Genomic DNA, 16,012 nt, shown 5'->3' with positions numbered 1-16,012 from the left:
CAGGTAGTGGCATCTGCCATCTTCAAAGAAATGCAGATGCACCCAGGACTTCAGTGAGATGTGACCCTTTCATGCTTCACTTTCATGCTTTCTCCATGTTTCCATGCTTTGCTGTCTCCAGCCTCAAATGTCACTTCTTCCCACACAGATACTTTATCAGTAATCAAAATCACCAGAAAATTAAAATTGGTTCTCCATAGTCAGGCATGACTCTGGACTTGATGTAGAGATGCTGAACAGGTATCATCTTTTATCCTGCCAGAAGCTGCTGTCTCAAGAAAGAAATATATTCTGAGAGTCAAAGATGCTTATTGCCTTTCATGACTCCCGTGCTGTATTTGTACAATTGATACTTTCCAGCACATGACTGATGTTATTCAAATAGCCTTTCAGGTACCTAAATATTCAGCAATGGTAAAGTGCAATATTTGCACTTTATTCCTGCTTGGGTTGTTGTGGATTTTTTTGGTGATGTAACTGAAAATAGCAAGATTTCATAAAGAAAATTTTCCTTATGCAAGGAAAAGAGTACTGTAAAACAATAAACTGTATTTGTGCTATTTTAACAACACTTATTTCATACCCTGAGACTCTGTTTTTAAACTGTGTGCAGAATTGGGAATATTACTCAGATTATTACATGTAATTTTATAATTCTTAACTGTCTAAAGAAACAAAAAAATCTAAAACAATCTCAAGCTAAAGTACTACAGTAATGCTGTTCTTCTGTGTGGACATATTTCCAAGGATGCTGCAATACATTTTTTTCACTGAATGCTGCACTGCTGGGTTGCATCTGGTCCTCAGAAGTACGTGTCAAAAGACATGTTATATTGGTGAATACCAACCAGGTGGTTCCCTAGCAACAATAAATAGAAGAAAGCTCAGCACATTCAAGTGATTTACCTTTACAAGTGTGTGGCAGCAATGATGGATTTTGAACACTAAGGCAACACATTAGTTGTAAGAAGAAAAACAGCAAATAACAGTAGATTTCTCTTGTCCGGCACTGCTACTTATTAAAGTAATACACACTGTAATTATTTGCATAGGATGTTATTAACATGAAATAAAATCTCACTTTATCCTTTAGCTTTTAATTTTCTGTGCTACTGGTGAAAAAAATGGGAGGAAAGGAGAAAGAACTTTGAGAAAGGGAAACAATTCCTTGAAGAAGTTCACATTCCACACTTGCTAAGAATGTACTGCATATTCAACCAGGCCTAGCATTTGAGTGGCACAGACCACTCAGTGGTTCTGATGGTCATCTGCTAAGGGTAAATTCAGAGATTTAAGCATAACAATTATCCCAAGTTTGCCCAGCACTAATTATTCATATAGCCATGAGGGGTTTGTAATGGCACTCCCAGTCATATTACTGCTACCTCTGTGAAGTAAGATGTACAAAGCCAGACTAAGGATTACTCTTGGGAGCATCACATTCCAGCTTTTCAAAAGTAAAAAAGGGTTTATGGTATGTGGGTAACTTGAGTGGTGGTGTGTAAGAGCACTGGCACATATGCTTGATAGAATTTCTGCTGATCCTTCTCTGCAAATGTTGAGCAGAATACACAGCGTGTATTCATATGTGTGTTTGTTGGTAGCTTTTAAGTCCTCTGAGTCACCTTTCCTCTGGAGATTACAGCTGGGAATTAATGCAATATAATACTAACTCACTACAGTTCAGTGATGCTATTTACATTTCAGTGCTGTCTCTACATCAGGCATTCCATCTCCCCCCTTCTGTTTCCAGGCATCTGCCTGAGGTCTGCAGTTTGTGCTTATGATTTGCAAGGGCTGGACTATGGTTATGTGCAGCCTTGGCTAGAACTGTTTGACTGCTGAACTGCTTCTCCTGCTCCTTCCTGATGGACGTATAATTACTCTTTAATGCTGTGCTGCTACCTACCTAATTTTGCTGCACTTACGTAGTTTTTATCTGTCTACTCTGCTGCCTCTGGCTTCTCTGTTAAATCATTTTTAAATATATGTGTAAAGCTCCAATATTCTTCCCACTACTTCTAGTGACTTCAGAGACAGCGGAATCCACTCTTACTTTTACATTGCTGGTATTTTATTTCCTTCATTCACTGCTGAAGAATGTTTTGGGGGTTTTCTTTGTTGTTTTTGGGGTTTGTTTTTTTGGGGGGTGTGTGTGTTTGGTTTTGTTTTCTTGCTTTGAATCCATGCTGTAAATCTCAGTTGCTTTGCCTTTGCTGTCCTCTGTATTCAGGTAATTCAGTAGGTTTTTATTCAGGGTTTTTCTTCTACCAGTGCAAATGAGAACAAAACTAGTTGTAGCTAGAGCAAGTATGCACAGACACATTGAAGCTAGGACTGTTGTTTCAGACATCTGTCTGAAGGAAAGCTTAATTGCAGTAAGACCTTGTCTTGTAGGCACCTTGGACACAGCTTACTGTCCCATTTCTCTCAGGTGATGAATGGGATGCGGGGGCACTTGAGGATGGGAAGGGCTTTGAGATGAAATTAGAGTTACAGAAATGACAATGCACCATGGCCCCTGAACACCTTCCCTGTACCTTACTGTGTTGCTCTCAGATACGCAGCAATCCTACTCTTAGGCAGAGATAGGGATTAGAAAAGCAGCAGGCAGGATGTGGGATGTTCCCATGTGAAGAAAATATGCCCCAATTTGGAAGAGGAGGCAAGTCTTCATTTAAAAGTTCTCTGTTAACGAAGAAGGCTGGTGAACTCCTGAGGTAAGAAAGAGACCTGTAAGGAACTGGTTGAACTACAGAGGGGTTTTTAATGTTTATTTTCTCCATGATGGTGACAACCCTTGAACAAGGTGCCATTTGCATTTATTTAAAAGCTAAGAAGGGAAAACTGAAGCAGCATTGACGTGACCAGGTAGGACAAGACAATATAACACAATATGCATTAACTGAGTTATTTACAGTTCAGAGTGCTATATCCATATTTGAATAGCCAGAATTAAAAACTGCCTCAAGATTTTCAAGGAAGTCTTCAGCAACTTTTTTTTCCCCTCCAGCTAACCCATTTAATATTATTACATTAAATTCTGGTTCACCAGTGTTTATGATGTGTGTAGGTTAATGCAATCATGCATTCTGTTTGTAATCACAAGCTCATCTCCGGGCAAAGAAAAATGCACACTGAGATGAACAGAATTTGAAAAAGCATGAAGTCCTCCTGATGTTTAAAGAGATTTACTGTAGTGATAAATGTTTGTGTATGTCCACTTAAATGAGATTTAAAGATTCTAAACCATAAAGCATCATTGTATCTCAGCTTCTTAATTGCAGAAAGAGTAGGTTCCATCATAATATGTTTTATGATTAAAATATTTCCATTTATAATTACGTTTCCCCACAAGTCAGTACTGTGTATCGATTTAGACATTAACAGATTCACAAGAAAGCCCACAAAACCTACTTAATGGGCAGCAACTGAAGGCTTCCATAGAATATACTTTGGAAAAAACTCAAAACTGTAGAGTATTCACTGTATAAGAAGCACCCTATTCCCATTCAATAATTAAGACTATAGCATTTTATAGAATTTCATTTAATAATAGCTTTTCACCTTTTAGCATCTAGCCATGACCATATAAATGACAACTTATTTCCTTGTTTTCTGTTATTTTCTACAGGAGATTTGCAAGCAGTAATAAAAAATAATGGCTGCACTTAAATATGGCTAATTTCAGTCTGGCTTCAGGATAAGCAACATTCACATACACCTAGTTTAGGATTTGACAGCAATTCCTTTTACTGCAAACGATACTATCAGTCTGCTATCAAAGGCAGACCTTTGAAGTGTAGGTGCCAGTAAAGAACATGACTGAAAATAAACTTATTCCTTTAATCTGCATATTGTTAGAAAAATTGAAGGGTCATGTGATCTGAAATTTATTCCTGCTGAAATGGTCAAGTTCAAATTAAGGGCTTTTTCGTTATTTATTTATTTATTTTAAATCCTTATTGCCTTTTCAAATTCCCTATTGAGGTGTTTCTGTGATTCATGGAAGACTCTACTGGCAAGCTGTGAATTCCAGTTGTACTTACAAAGCTACTGCAATGAAAACTGCAGCACCATGGAAGAGCACTCTCTGTTTGGAAATCCAGCACAGGATATGAAGTAGGTAAGTGTGCCACTCACTTATCTCCAGAACAGTGCAGATACCATCCTGACCCTGACTGGCAACAGACACATTGGACAGGCTGGCAGTGTCTGGAAAAGGGAATCTGGCTGGCCTGCAAAGACTCAGTGAAAGGGGAGGGAAAAACCATCAGCATCAGAACAAAGCAAGCAGGTAAAGGGAAACAAACTCAAAAGATTGAAATACAAGAAAATTAAGATGTAAATGAGTTTTTGTTACAGAGCTCATGAAAGTCTAGATTGTATGAGCCAAATTATATAATCAAGGAAATTTCTGTGGTTCAAAAATCAACATGAATCTGTCAAAAATCTGAGAATTTGCAGAGCTTCTAGATTCTTATAAAAGATTTCTGGAGAATACTGTGTGTACATGTGCAGAATAGTGCATACAGATGTTATTTTTGCTCACATTTAGGTGCTTTTTACACAAATGGATAAAGAACAGTAACATTTTAGAACCTTATGCACAACTGAGGTGTGTTTTAAAGTGTTTATAATAATCCTGTATACTATGGGATTTTACAATTGCAGACAGCCAGAGACATTGTTATTAAGACTTTGTATACTCCACTGTACAATAATTCAACAAAACAGTAAGTGTAAAATGGAACACTGGTCAGCAAAGCTTCTGTAGACTCTCATATCACCTCAGTTTCTTTCTGATGTTGTCATGGGCTAAAGTCAAAGAAAATGCTTTGGATTTACATTTCCTACTGACAATCTGAATCAAGGTTTGGCTTCAGTAACTCTCCGTTTTGACAGAGGATTATCTTGATGTAATTTTCCAGAATGTGGATGATAGAAAAAAATGTGTGTCTTTAGGATTACAAAGCACAAAGAAGTTACTGTACTTTGGTCAGCGAATGATGACCATTCGCTGTTAGAAACTACTGCCTTTTTAAAACAAAACCAGCACAACAATGGATAAAGGTGGTCCTAGAAAAGTTTTGTGGAGAAATGCCTGTTCTCCTCAGTCTTTAAAGTTTGCATCTTAAATAAATATGGAAAGATATATGGATATAAAGCCCTCCTCATACCTTTTTTTAGTGTATATGAAGATTACTTACAGCCTACTTGTCAGTTAAACATGCTTTCATATTTGAAGTGTTATGGGATGCTGTGCAGTGAGTCAGACCTCACTGAGGCTGATTAATACAGCAGTTGCTCTTCATTTGTAACAGATTAAATTAGAATGATAGGAATTGTCACCCAAAACACAGCCCCCAGACAAGAATGATCAGAGCCCAACAGCTAGTTTCTGACTACCAAAATAGACTTCTGCTTATCTTCTGAATCAGCATGTCTCTGCATGAGACAGATAAAATAAAAAACTCTGGAAGCAGAGGTTAGTTATGATGAGCTGGCAAATTGCTTACAGAGAGACTGCTACAGAAAGCTGAATGAGAAGGAGCCCCATGTGATGTGCTCACTTGAAAAAAGCATTGGCATATTGAGCTAAGGAACAGCCTCCCATTTGTTTCTCTGTGGTTTCCTTGTGAACAAAATAAAATGTATCAGAGAAATACCCACCTGAATTTCTTCTCATCAGGTAACCAGAGACAATCTGGAAAATGGCTATGCCTGAGCTCAAATAAAACCTTACAGGTACAAAAGGAGAAGCTAAAAGATGGGGGAGTCTCATCCATGCTCCACTCCCAAGGGGTAGAAGTGCTTTATAAAATAATTTCCTTCACTGGGACCCATTTCTCAGAACACTGATGGAGCTGCACTCACCACCCATTGCTCTGGGCAACGACCTCAATACACAGACAAGTGAGTCTCAGTGAAACTTTTTTAATGCTAATTATCATATAATCATAGAATGGTTTGGGTTGGAAGGGACCCCAAAGGCCATCTAGTTTCAATCCCCCTTGCCTTGGGCAGCGACATCTCCCACTCGACCAGGTTGATCCAACCTGGCCTTGAACTCTTCCAGGGGGGCGGAATCCACAACTTCCCCGGGAAGCTCTGCCAGTGCCTCACCGCCCCCACAGTGGAGAACTTATTCCTAAGGTCTAACCTAAATCTACCCTCTGCCAGTAATTCTCCATATCAACACATTAACTTTATTTCCTGCTCCTGCCTCTTTCTTTAAAACCTCACTAAACATTACTTTTATGGTCCTTATCAGACCTTTTCCTGCAGACACCCTCCCCTCTCCCTCCCCGGGGCCCCCGCCTGCCCCAATACAGGGTGCGGGCAGGGACGGGGGTGCTGACTCCTCCTCTCAGCAGAGCCTCGCACCCCAGCGTCTCGCCATGCCCCAGCGAGGTGAGGCTCCGCTCCCGCCATTCCCCAGGGGCCGATCCGCTGACGTGTGGGGTGGGGATCGTGCCTCAGGGGAGAGGGGCTACGAAATGGCGGTTGCCGTTTACCTTGTAGTCTGCCAGCGGCCGGCGTCGGGCAGGGGCTGACACCTCTCTGAGGGAATCGGTGCTGACAGGGCTTGTCACTACCGCCGGGAACTTCTCTTTTCCCCGGGACCGAGAGGATTCAGCTCTCCGGGGAGTGTGAAGGCGAGGGCAGGCGACCTCCATCCCGCTGAGAGGCCGCGGCGCTGAGGGAATGCGGGGCGAGGGGGGGTCTGGGTTGCCGGGCGCCCGCCTGGGCCGCGCCTGTGCCTACGCTGCAGGGTGCCCGAATAACGCAGGTTCCAGCGACCTGTACGTATTTTTCCAAAATCTATAATCATTTCTCAAGCAGAACAAAAATCCCCGTGGTTAAATTATTAAAAATGTCAGAAGGTGGGATTAAAAATGGCAAGGCGAGAAGCGAGTAGGTGTGACAGGGGACTCTGGCACATCGGGACAAAGCCGTGAATAACTGAAGAAAAGTCTCTGTAAGTTCCCTAAGTACCAAAGTAGACATGGCTCTGGTTTCTAGTACTTCTTTAAACCACCTACTAGTGAACCATAAATTCAATTGAAAATACTCTGATATTTTATAAATTCCTCTAAGCAAATAGGCGTAGTTTTTTTTCCCTCACTGGTTCGTAGAGGTATGGAATTATCAACAAAAGAAAGGAAAAGGTGCCACTGTCCATGGACAGACAATATTGTGCACAACTGGGGAAGAGCCTAACTTAAAATGTCTAATTATTTCTCTGAAGCAGTACATTCAGTTGTATTTGTGTAAATACAAATCTTTTTTTGTTTTCATATTTAGAAGCCAAGTTTATTCACATTACTCTCCCCTTCAAAAGCCACAGTCCAGAATTATGATTTCATTGTACAGTGCAAATCAAGAATCAGTATTTTGGTTTCAGGTATTTTGAAATTACTAAGTGAGAAACTATGGTCATCTACAGAATTTTCTGTTAGTATGAACATCAGATGTTTTTACTAAGGTTTTTCTGCCAAAAGCAGTGGATTGTTTATATCTTAACCTATTGTCGAGCTTTGCGGAATGTGTTCTGAAAATACACTCCCTCCCTTTTTTTAGACCCTTTTTACACTTCCAAATTGAAGTCTAGCTCAATTTTTAATGTGCAATTTCAAACTGTAATGCCTTTGTTTTTATAATCTTGTATACTTTAATTCTCTAATATTTATCCAAATTGGTGCAAATTATTGACCTTGTAATACATAAATTAAAAATAAAAGAATTCACTCCAATTTTATTCCAAAAATAAAAATGTGACTTGGACCAAGCCTAGCTATTTTCATTTGGTAGTCTGGCTAAAAAGCAAGGTGAATTTTTTATCTGAAATTTTACAGATTTTCTAAATATAGATTTCTGGATTGTTTTGGAATCAGGGATAGTAAACCTCTGTGCTGGTACTTGATGCTCCACAGTGTTCCATAGTGAGAAAAGTGTTAAGAACCTTATCTGCAGCAATGTTTGTGCACGTTAGAGAGTGAGGGCTGCTGTGTGATTCCTTCTTCAGAATTATGTGCTGCCTGGTGGAGGTATGTTAAGAGTAAGTGATTTATCCAGTACCATCCAAAATCCTCGATTAGAAGAGTTGTTGTAGCTGTATTGCTGACTTTCCAACAACAGAGAAGATTTAGTGACCTGCCCAGTGGCTGTTCAGTTGCTTTAAGAGCTGCCATGACCAGTTTTGCAGTGTTTTTGCCAAATGCATTCAGATTTAAAAGTTCATTGGACAAAGACAATGAATCTTGCTTTGCTAATGCCTGAAGAGGCTCACTAACAAGGGGCTGTTGAGTGCAGGCTTGTCTGAGGAAGAGAAACATTTTGTGTCACAAAACCAGAAGTTCCTTTCTTTACCAGCCCTCTGCTGCTAAAGAAGTAGAGAAGGGAAAAATGAACAAAGTGCTGATACACTGCAGTGTTGTACAGGTAATCAAAGAACTTTGGGTTTAGGAAAAAGCACTGTGAATTATGATACTGGTTTGCTTTTGTTCCACTTTAAAAATTGGCTGGAGATTTCTTTTTCCCAACTCCAGTTTTAAGCTGCCATCTGAACACTCTGAGTGTGATACACTGCTTGCCTGTAGCTTCTTTTTCATTAGTTCTTACCAACTTCCCTTGCTTAGAGGTGAATTCTGGTGATTTAATCCAAGGAAATACAACAGTGGAGAAATTGAGATGTGCGGAGAACCTATTGATCAGAAAGAGAAAAGGAGAAAAAAGGAGAAGAGGGAAGAAAGCCTCGTACAAACCCTGAGCATAACTGGTCAGGTGAGCACTACACTTCTTAACATTCTGTTCTACAGCAGAACTTCAGAAATGAAGAGCCAAAGGCACCTTTAGCTTAATAGTTCCAGGGAAGTTGGGAATGCTCTGTAGTTGCAGGAACGGTCATCACTTCATGCAGTAGAAAGTTTTCTTTTGTTGTTGTTATTGTTTGATTCCTTTTCATGAGACTGACTTGAGCTGCACTGCAGCAGAACAAGCAAGCTGCAGTGTATCCACAGTCATCCAGGACACAGGTTCAGAGTGGGTGTTTTTAGTAGACTTCTGTGTTATGGACTAAAATACGGACCCATCACCTTCATAGTGCTAACAGGAATCAAATATATGGACTCGTTTGCTGTGGTGGATTATCACTGTGCTCTTTCATAAAGCTAGGTAGCTCATAAAATGGGGAACAAAGATAGGAAGAAGGTGGTGGTCACCTCAGGAGTTACAGTGTGCAGCTGAGGAAAGCACCTATTCTGCTGTTTGTGAAAAGTGAGAGGACTACTCTGCAGGTAGAAATGGAGAAGCAACCATCTAATGCATTAAATCAGTCCCCTGCTAGTTCTCTCCTAGGTTGTCCTGCCTTTTGAGCAACTTTCACATCTGCACAGCTCTTGCTTTGTGATTTGAAAAAGTGACACAAATAGTCACTATTTGTCACACAAATAGGTAAATAGGGGTTTGTCTGGAGTGATGTGACTAATATATGTGGTACTTTGGAAAGAAAAAAAGGAAACCCCACAATGAACCTGATGCAGCATTAAGTAAGCAAGGCTTTAGGACTAATGTGCCTTGAAAAATATCTTGAAAAACTGCTGCTGCTGCTTAATTATGAACAATTTTTGCAAGGAATTTTCACCTCTGTGGGGAAGAGTTCTCTGAATAATGCACTGTGTAAGGCCCTACATGCTGAGAACTGCCCTATGGTAACAGCAGTTTTAAGGGGAAAAAGTATGAGATTTCTCATTCTTTGCTACTGATTTGTAAGGAACAAGGCAGGTCAGTAGGCTCTTGCTGGCTGGTTCTCTTTTTCTATAGGCTTCCCCCAGTTGTTCCTTCCTTAGGTACTGACTGTACCCCACTGTGTGGAGAGAGAGTACCAATAGTGTATGTGGAAAAAGGAGGCCTTTGCAGAACTACACATTTGAAAACACTGAGCTGCATTAAATTTACAATGTTTCTTATGAAATGGATGAAGATTTAGGAAAATAAACACATCTCCTGACATCACCTGTTACGAATTACTAAAAGGAGTTGCATTTAGTTGTAGAGCATATCTTGAGATACAAGTATCTCAGAATAAAAGATTTAAAGCTAGCACATGTCCTTTTGCATCTTTCACTGTTCCTTTTGCCCTTGCAGTCACTACTTCATTGGTGAGAATATAAAGAAAAAGTGTAAGGCTGTGGAAAACAGTTGTTTGTGGTCTTGTGGTAATGGCATTGTGGTTGATGACAATGAAAGTAGCTGGAGATTTTCTTTTCTTTCTTTTTGTGCTGATACTAACTTTAGACTATGGAGAGCTGTGCATTTAGTACACCAGTGAATGTGTTCAGTGCACCTGAGATAATGGGATGATTACTGCTGTCACTCTATTCAGGCAGCTGTTTATGTAACATTCTGAGTGGACACCGTTTTTTTGGTTTTTCATCGACCTTTCTCACCTTACATGCAGTTTCCATGATTCACAAGAAAATTCCATCTCAGTCTCCTGGTCATGCCACTACTGCAGCAGAAATCATAGGGAATAATTTACCCCTCCAATTCACGGGGCAACACTTGCACCAAACCCCCAGAGATTTCTGTGGTAAGCAACCTGAAACACTTGAAAGGGATGTAATTTCCAGGGAGTCAATGTTAATAGCTGAAAGCTTCAGCAATATATTAAGATGGGTATTTTGGTGAGAAAAAGATCTGTTTGTATTTAATCTGCATTGAATTATTATTCCCATATTGTGTGCAGTTACTGAAAATTACCTATTCAATAGCAAGGTTAACTCTGTAAGCAGATAGCTCCTCTGTTAAGAAAAATACACTTGCTGGTTTGTATTTAGAGTTTATTCATATTAGACAGGAACTAATTGTCTGTATTCCTTTGTGTCTAAATATGAGAGCCAACCACCTGACTTTTGGCTGCCTGATGTTCAAATCAGGAGGGAGTTCAGAGCAAGGTATAGGAATGAAAGGTGAATTCCAGGTGTGGGGAGATATTTAGGTGGAGTAGTCAAGGCTTTCAGTCCCAGTTTCATGGAGGTACCATGCAGACAAAAAGCAGTATGAATGTGTCCTTTTCCCAAGTGATGTGCCACATATCAGTCCTACTTGCTTATTTGTTGTGAATGTGCAGTTTAAATATCAAACTTCCACGTGGATGTTAACACTTGAATAATTAACATGAGTCCTGTGTCTCCCACCCAGAGAATGAGGAACCTAGCATTTAGGTAGAGCAGTGTGAATGTTCAAATAGGTACTGTAATTTTCTGAAGATGGTCCTAATGATTGGTGCCTGCTGCATGACACTGCAAGTAATATTAAGAATTCTGCAGAACAGAATACAAAGGAACTAGAAAATTGTCTTTTGAGAGGAGAAATTTATGTCAATCTTTTCCTTTCATCCTTGCAAGTTTTTTATTCTGTTGGTGCTTTCTAATTGCTATCAGCAGTATCTAAAGACACAAAGTTATATAAGAGAAGTTCCAGCCTTGCCCAGAAATCCATAGATTTCATTCCTGCTGTGCTGTGCCATATCCAAAGTTAATTGGATGACCCAGTTTTAAACCTGCAATACTGTATTAACTTAGCAACTATATCAGTGCAATTGTAAGTAGCTTGAAGAACACATCTGTGGTCTTTAGTATAAAAAGCTGGAGGCCAAAACACAATTTTGGAAGCTCATTAGCAGTTAATGGCTGAAAAGAGTGGTGACTGGGAATGGGAATGTATACAATGACCAAATGATAGATAAAAGCAAAATACTTCCATTTTAGTCATCCTGCTTCTTTCCATATGCCATTTAATGTTTGAAATAAATAAACTGAGCAAGAGTTTAGGAAACTCTCTACATGTCCTTTACAAACTAAATCAGACTAAGTTTTGAATTTCTGTTTCATTCATCATGTGCTTTTGAGACCTCCTCATGTTCTTGTTAATAATTCAGCCTTTACCTATTCTAGGTTTATTGCTCAGGGAGACAGTACCTTTTGCTGCATCCAGCATATGGCCAACAGGAGCTATGTCAGGTAAGGAATGCAACCTTTCATTTTTCACCTTATTCACTCTTGTTAAGCAGCTTTAGAACAGAACTATAATACATGTTCATGTGTGTGAACAGCTCTTAGCTTGGGTAGCCTGTTACTTTGAAACAGCTGGAAAAATGCCAAAGATCTCAAGTGTCTGGAAGGCTGTCAAGCTTTTGCTTTTTATGTTTGTTGCAGCAGCTGAGAACACAGCAAGTCCTGAAGCAAACTGGATTAGGTAAGAAAGAACTTTTAAATGTCATCTTCTTTATTCACCCTGAAGAAAAAAAAAAAAGTATTGTGGTGTTCTGACTCCCTTCCCACAAAGTAAGTGCTTGTCTCATTCTGCTAACACATCCTAGTTTTATTACGGGTAGGCAGCTAGAATCTGTGAAGTGTCGCTCTGCTTACAGCTGTATTTCTTAACCTTTTTCTTTCTTCTTACTCAGTGAAGTTAAAGGTATCAATCTGAGCAAATTAGCTGACTCCTGAGTTCATCATAGCACCAAGAACATTGTGAAAGAAAGTTATTCACTGAGGACATGTGATTGAAAATAATGGTTACTGATGTTGCTTCTCAACCAGGCCTTCATACTTTTGTAACAGCACAGTTGTGTTTGATTGGTGTTGCACCAGAAGCCTTAATTCCATTCACAAACATTCTCCAAGGTTCGAATGGCCCTTGTGATTGTGGCCTTGTTCAGACACTTCTTTTTCTACTGCTATTCAGAAACTACTTGCTAGAGAGACACCTCTGAATGAGTGGTGCATGGCATGATGAAGTACAGATCTCTGTGGCTGGTAAAATTATATATTTTATATATATATATATAAAGCTATATTTATAAGGGAACTCTTCAGCCTTCTCTCTGAAAGAAAATACAGTGTTTAGTTTCTACAGATGTTACCTATTGGCTTCCTTCAAAAGAGTGGTTGTTATAAATTGTACCTTAAAAGCTGCTAGTCTTGAGTTATGAGTTTGTAGTGTTGATGGCTTTGATGGTGGGGAGTGCCTACAATATTGCAAGTAGAATAAGCTTTTACAACTTTGATACTATAAGAAAGAATAGATTGTGAAAAGTGCAGCCTGCTGCTTTCATTAAAACTCCTGTCTGAAGAACTGAGTCATGGTATACTTTCTCCTGTTTGGGTTCTTTGCCAAAAAAATAAAATGGTAGTTCTCTTTCTCATCAGGAATAATGGCCCTGTCAGTGTGAACCTATTGTGTAATGAAACCTAGGGATTTAATTATAAAAAACTTTAAAAAGAAAATCAGTTCATGGAGAGTATTAATGCTGTGGGTAACACAGTTTCCAACTAAGATTTTACATATCTGGGTATTTGCTCTTTAAAAAAAAGAAATTCTTGCATGGGTTTCCTTAGGTATTTGTGCAGTAACAAGAGCAGCTCTTTTTAAGTCATTGTGGTAATGGAGCTAATGGCAAGACAGTTGGCACAGTCACGCTAAGGTGGTTGTCACTCTTGCAAGACAAAATATAGTTAGGTTAGCACATTTCTGAAGAGATGCACAGTTATTCATGTGTATAAAAGATTTGACTCCTGTTAAGCAGCAGATGCCAATGCCCTTGACTAAGCTGTCTTTGCAAGATAGATAGATCTGTGGAATGCAAAGTGATCTGTATTATATACCATAATTTTCTCTCCAAAATGCTTTGCGACTTGCAAATATATAAATGTTTTGGGAACTAGATGGAGGGTCTTGGACTCTAGTAAGACTGCACTAAGGCCCAAGTGTATGAGGTGTAGTACCATGTAAACCCTCTACTCTCTTCTTGACACAGTTCCAGCCCTACCACGAAGGCTGCACTGAAGTAGTAGATATGCAACTGTGCCTTCCCTTTGCTGCCTTTGCAGCCTTTCCACTTTCCTGCATGTGGACCCAGGTGTGCCAGTCTCAAATAGAGCTTGCTAATTGCAGTCCTTCATCTCCTTGTTCCAGGTGTGCTGTTGCCTGCTTATGGCTTTCAGTGGATTTTTTAGTGGAATGGTTGTTTAGGAAGACTCCATCACTAGTAAGCAGCATACTGTAAATGCTTTGGTACAGGGTTTGTGGTATCCTCCAGTGGGGGAGGTATCCTGCAAAGTGGTACATGGGCTGCTTGAGTCCAACTGCAAAGCTGACATTAAAACAGATTTGAGATAATCTGTGCAGATTGGGCTCTTGCTAAACCATAAGAAGTCAGAGGCACCTCTGGTGATTTTTTTTTTTAGTAATAAAGGGACAGATAGGAATATTTAGGGAAAATTTTCTCTCTGGCATTAAAAACTAAAACAACAGAAACTGCTGCTTAAATATTGCTGGAAATATTGCTGACTCAGCTCTTTTTAATTTCTGGGGCAGGCAGAGAATTAGAAGAGTAATGCAGATCCTAAGAGGTGTCTTGTCTTTATGTTTGATTTTACTTGAAAAAAGGAGAAATCCCATCCATTCTTTCATAAATATTTCCCTGTGCAAGCAGAATTTTACTAAACTCTGCCAGGTGGAGAGTTTCTTGATTCAGTGTTCTCTGCTACTTCTATCCTCAGCTTGGATATTGAGCCAATGTCAGGAAAATAGAGAAATGGTTTATGATAGTTCAGCTATAAAAATATTTTTTTTCTACTATTATTTCAGTGACCAGTGCTATCTTGCCAATTCTTGTCCCTTTCAAGGTTGCCCTACTTCTACTCTTCTCTGTTATTCAGCCCAGCATGAACTGAATGGTAGAAGCGAACTGTAGTTAATTTGGGCCTGAAAAACAGGCAGAACAAGAGGTTTCAGAAACATTTATTTCTTCAGGATCTCTGCTTTTTTTTTTTCTTCTTTTTTTCACGAGTGGATGTATCCAAGTTTATGCAAATGGCATAAATGTATAAATATCTAAATTTATCTAAATATCTTATTTTAACAACAAAATAAGAATTTATTTTTAACAAAAAATAAGAATTACCATAAGCAGAAAACTGAAGTGGGTAAATAGCTTGATGTAGTGCAGTTATTTCCACAGAAAGGTAGGGCTGAGATAAACAGTAAAAATTAAAATATATAAAATTATTTTAAGCTTCATTTTTTATATGGAAATTATGTAATATTGCTGTTGCTGTTGCATCCAAGTTTTCATGGATGTGTGAGGAATAAATGTGTGAGGAATAATATCAGACTGAGTTCAGTAAGCAGGAGGAGTAGTAAAAAGTGTAGAGTGAGATGGCAGTTTTCCTGTCTATTGGTGTGGTTTTCACAGTCTTGTTTTAAGTTTACTGGAGGGCTGAGTAATAGATGTGATTAATTCTATCTCAATTGTAAGAAGAGGGCATGTTTGGTGCATATCTTGTTATCTTCATTTGTTCTACCATCTATTCTTTCAATAGTTACATGGATGATCTTTATACTTTGTGTGTAGTGTGTGAAGTCAGACTGCCTTTTCTGATGCATTTTCTTCTGAGGAAACAAACCTAACATAAATGTCACCTGCAGTATGAAGAACTGTAGCAGATGGAGTACTGAATTAATAGCTCTGAGAAGCAAGCCAGGAAAGATTATGAATTAAGATAAATACAGTAGATGGTAGATATGGTGTATGATTAAAAACCTCCTGTTACGAAAAATGAGTTCAAGAAAGAAAAGATTTCTTCAAAAAGTGACAGAGTATTTTAAAACCACCTATCTTTTTTACTTCTGGAATATTTTTAGAAACCATTTGCAAATATGGAAATTTGCAAATAAGGAAAATCACAGTATCACAGAAATGCCACATTTGGAAAAGACCTGTAAGATCACTAAGTCCAGACATCAACCCAGAAAAAACCCACCATGCCCACTAGAGCATGTCCTGAAGTACCAGATCTAGACTTTTTTTTAATAACTCTAGGGATGGTGACTCCACCACCTCCCTGGGCAGCCCATTCCAGTGCCTGACTGCTCTCTCAGTAAAGAAATTCTTCCTGTTATCTAATCTGAACCTCCCTTGGTGCAGCATCAGGACATTTCC

At 39.1% G+C, this 16,012-nt stretch overlaps 1 protein-coding gene and 1 long non-coding RNA gene across 3 annotated transcripts in view; both read left to right on the top strand.

Annotated features, from left to right (window-relative positions):
• Nucleotides 1–6,361: 6,361 nt before the first annotated feature.
• On the top strand, nt 6,362–8,782 carry LOC139797282 (uncharacterized). The gene is made up of 3 exons (XR_011726388.1): nt 6,362–6,982; nt 7,899–8,051; nt 8,670–8,782. It is a non-coding gene; the product is annotated as an uncharacterized lncRNA (long non-coding RNA).
• A 1,667-nt stretch (nt 8,783–10,449) lies between these two features.
• The window catches only part of MYO3B (myosin IIIB), a 183,510-nt gene continuing 177,947 nt past the window's right edge, over nt 10,450–16,012 (top strand). The window contains exons 1-3 of one of the 2 annotated variants that reach the window (XM_071747394.1): nt 10,450–10,594; nt 11,961–12,026; nt 12,222–12,261. In XM_071747394.1, the coding sequence (XP_071603495.1) occupies nt 10,468–10,594; nt 11,961–12,026; nt 12,222–12,261 (233 nt within the window). In that variant the 5' untranslated portion in view covers nt 10,450–10,467. The remainder of the gene's footprint in view (nt 10,595–11,960; nt 12,027–12,221; nt 12,262–16,012) is intronic. The other variant, XM_071747393.1, reaches the window with a different exon arrangement.

Source organism: Heliangelus exortis, chromosome 6, assembly GCF_036169615.1.
Source record: "Heliangelus exortis chromosome 6, bHelExo1.hap1, whole genome shotgun sequence".
Taxonomy (NCBI): Eukaryota; Metazoa; Chordata; class Aves; order Apodiformes; family Trochilidae; genus Heliangelus; species Heliangelus exortis.
Note: the sequence above shows the minus strand (reverse complement) of the source record. Positions and strands in the feature narration are given on the sequence as shown.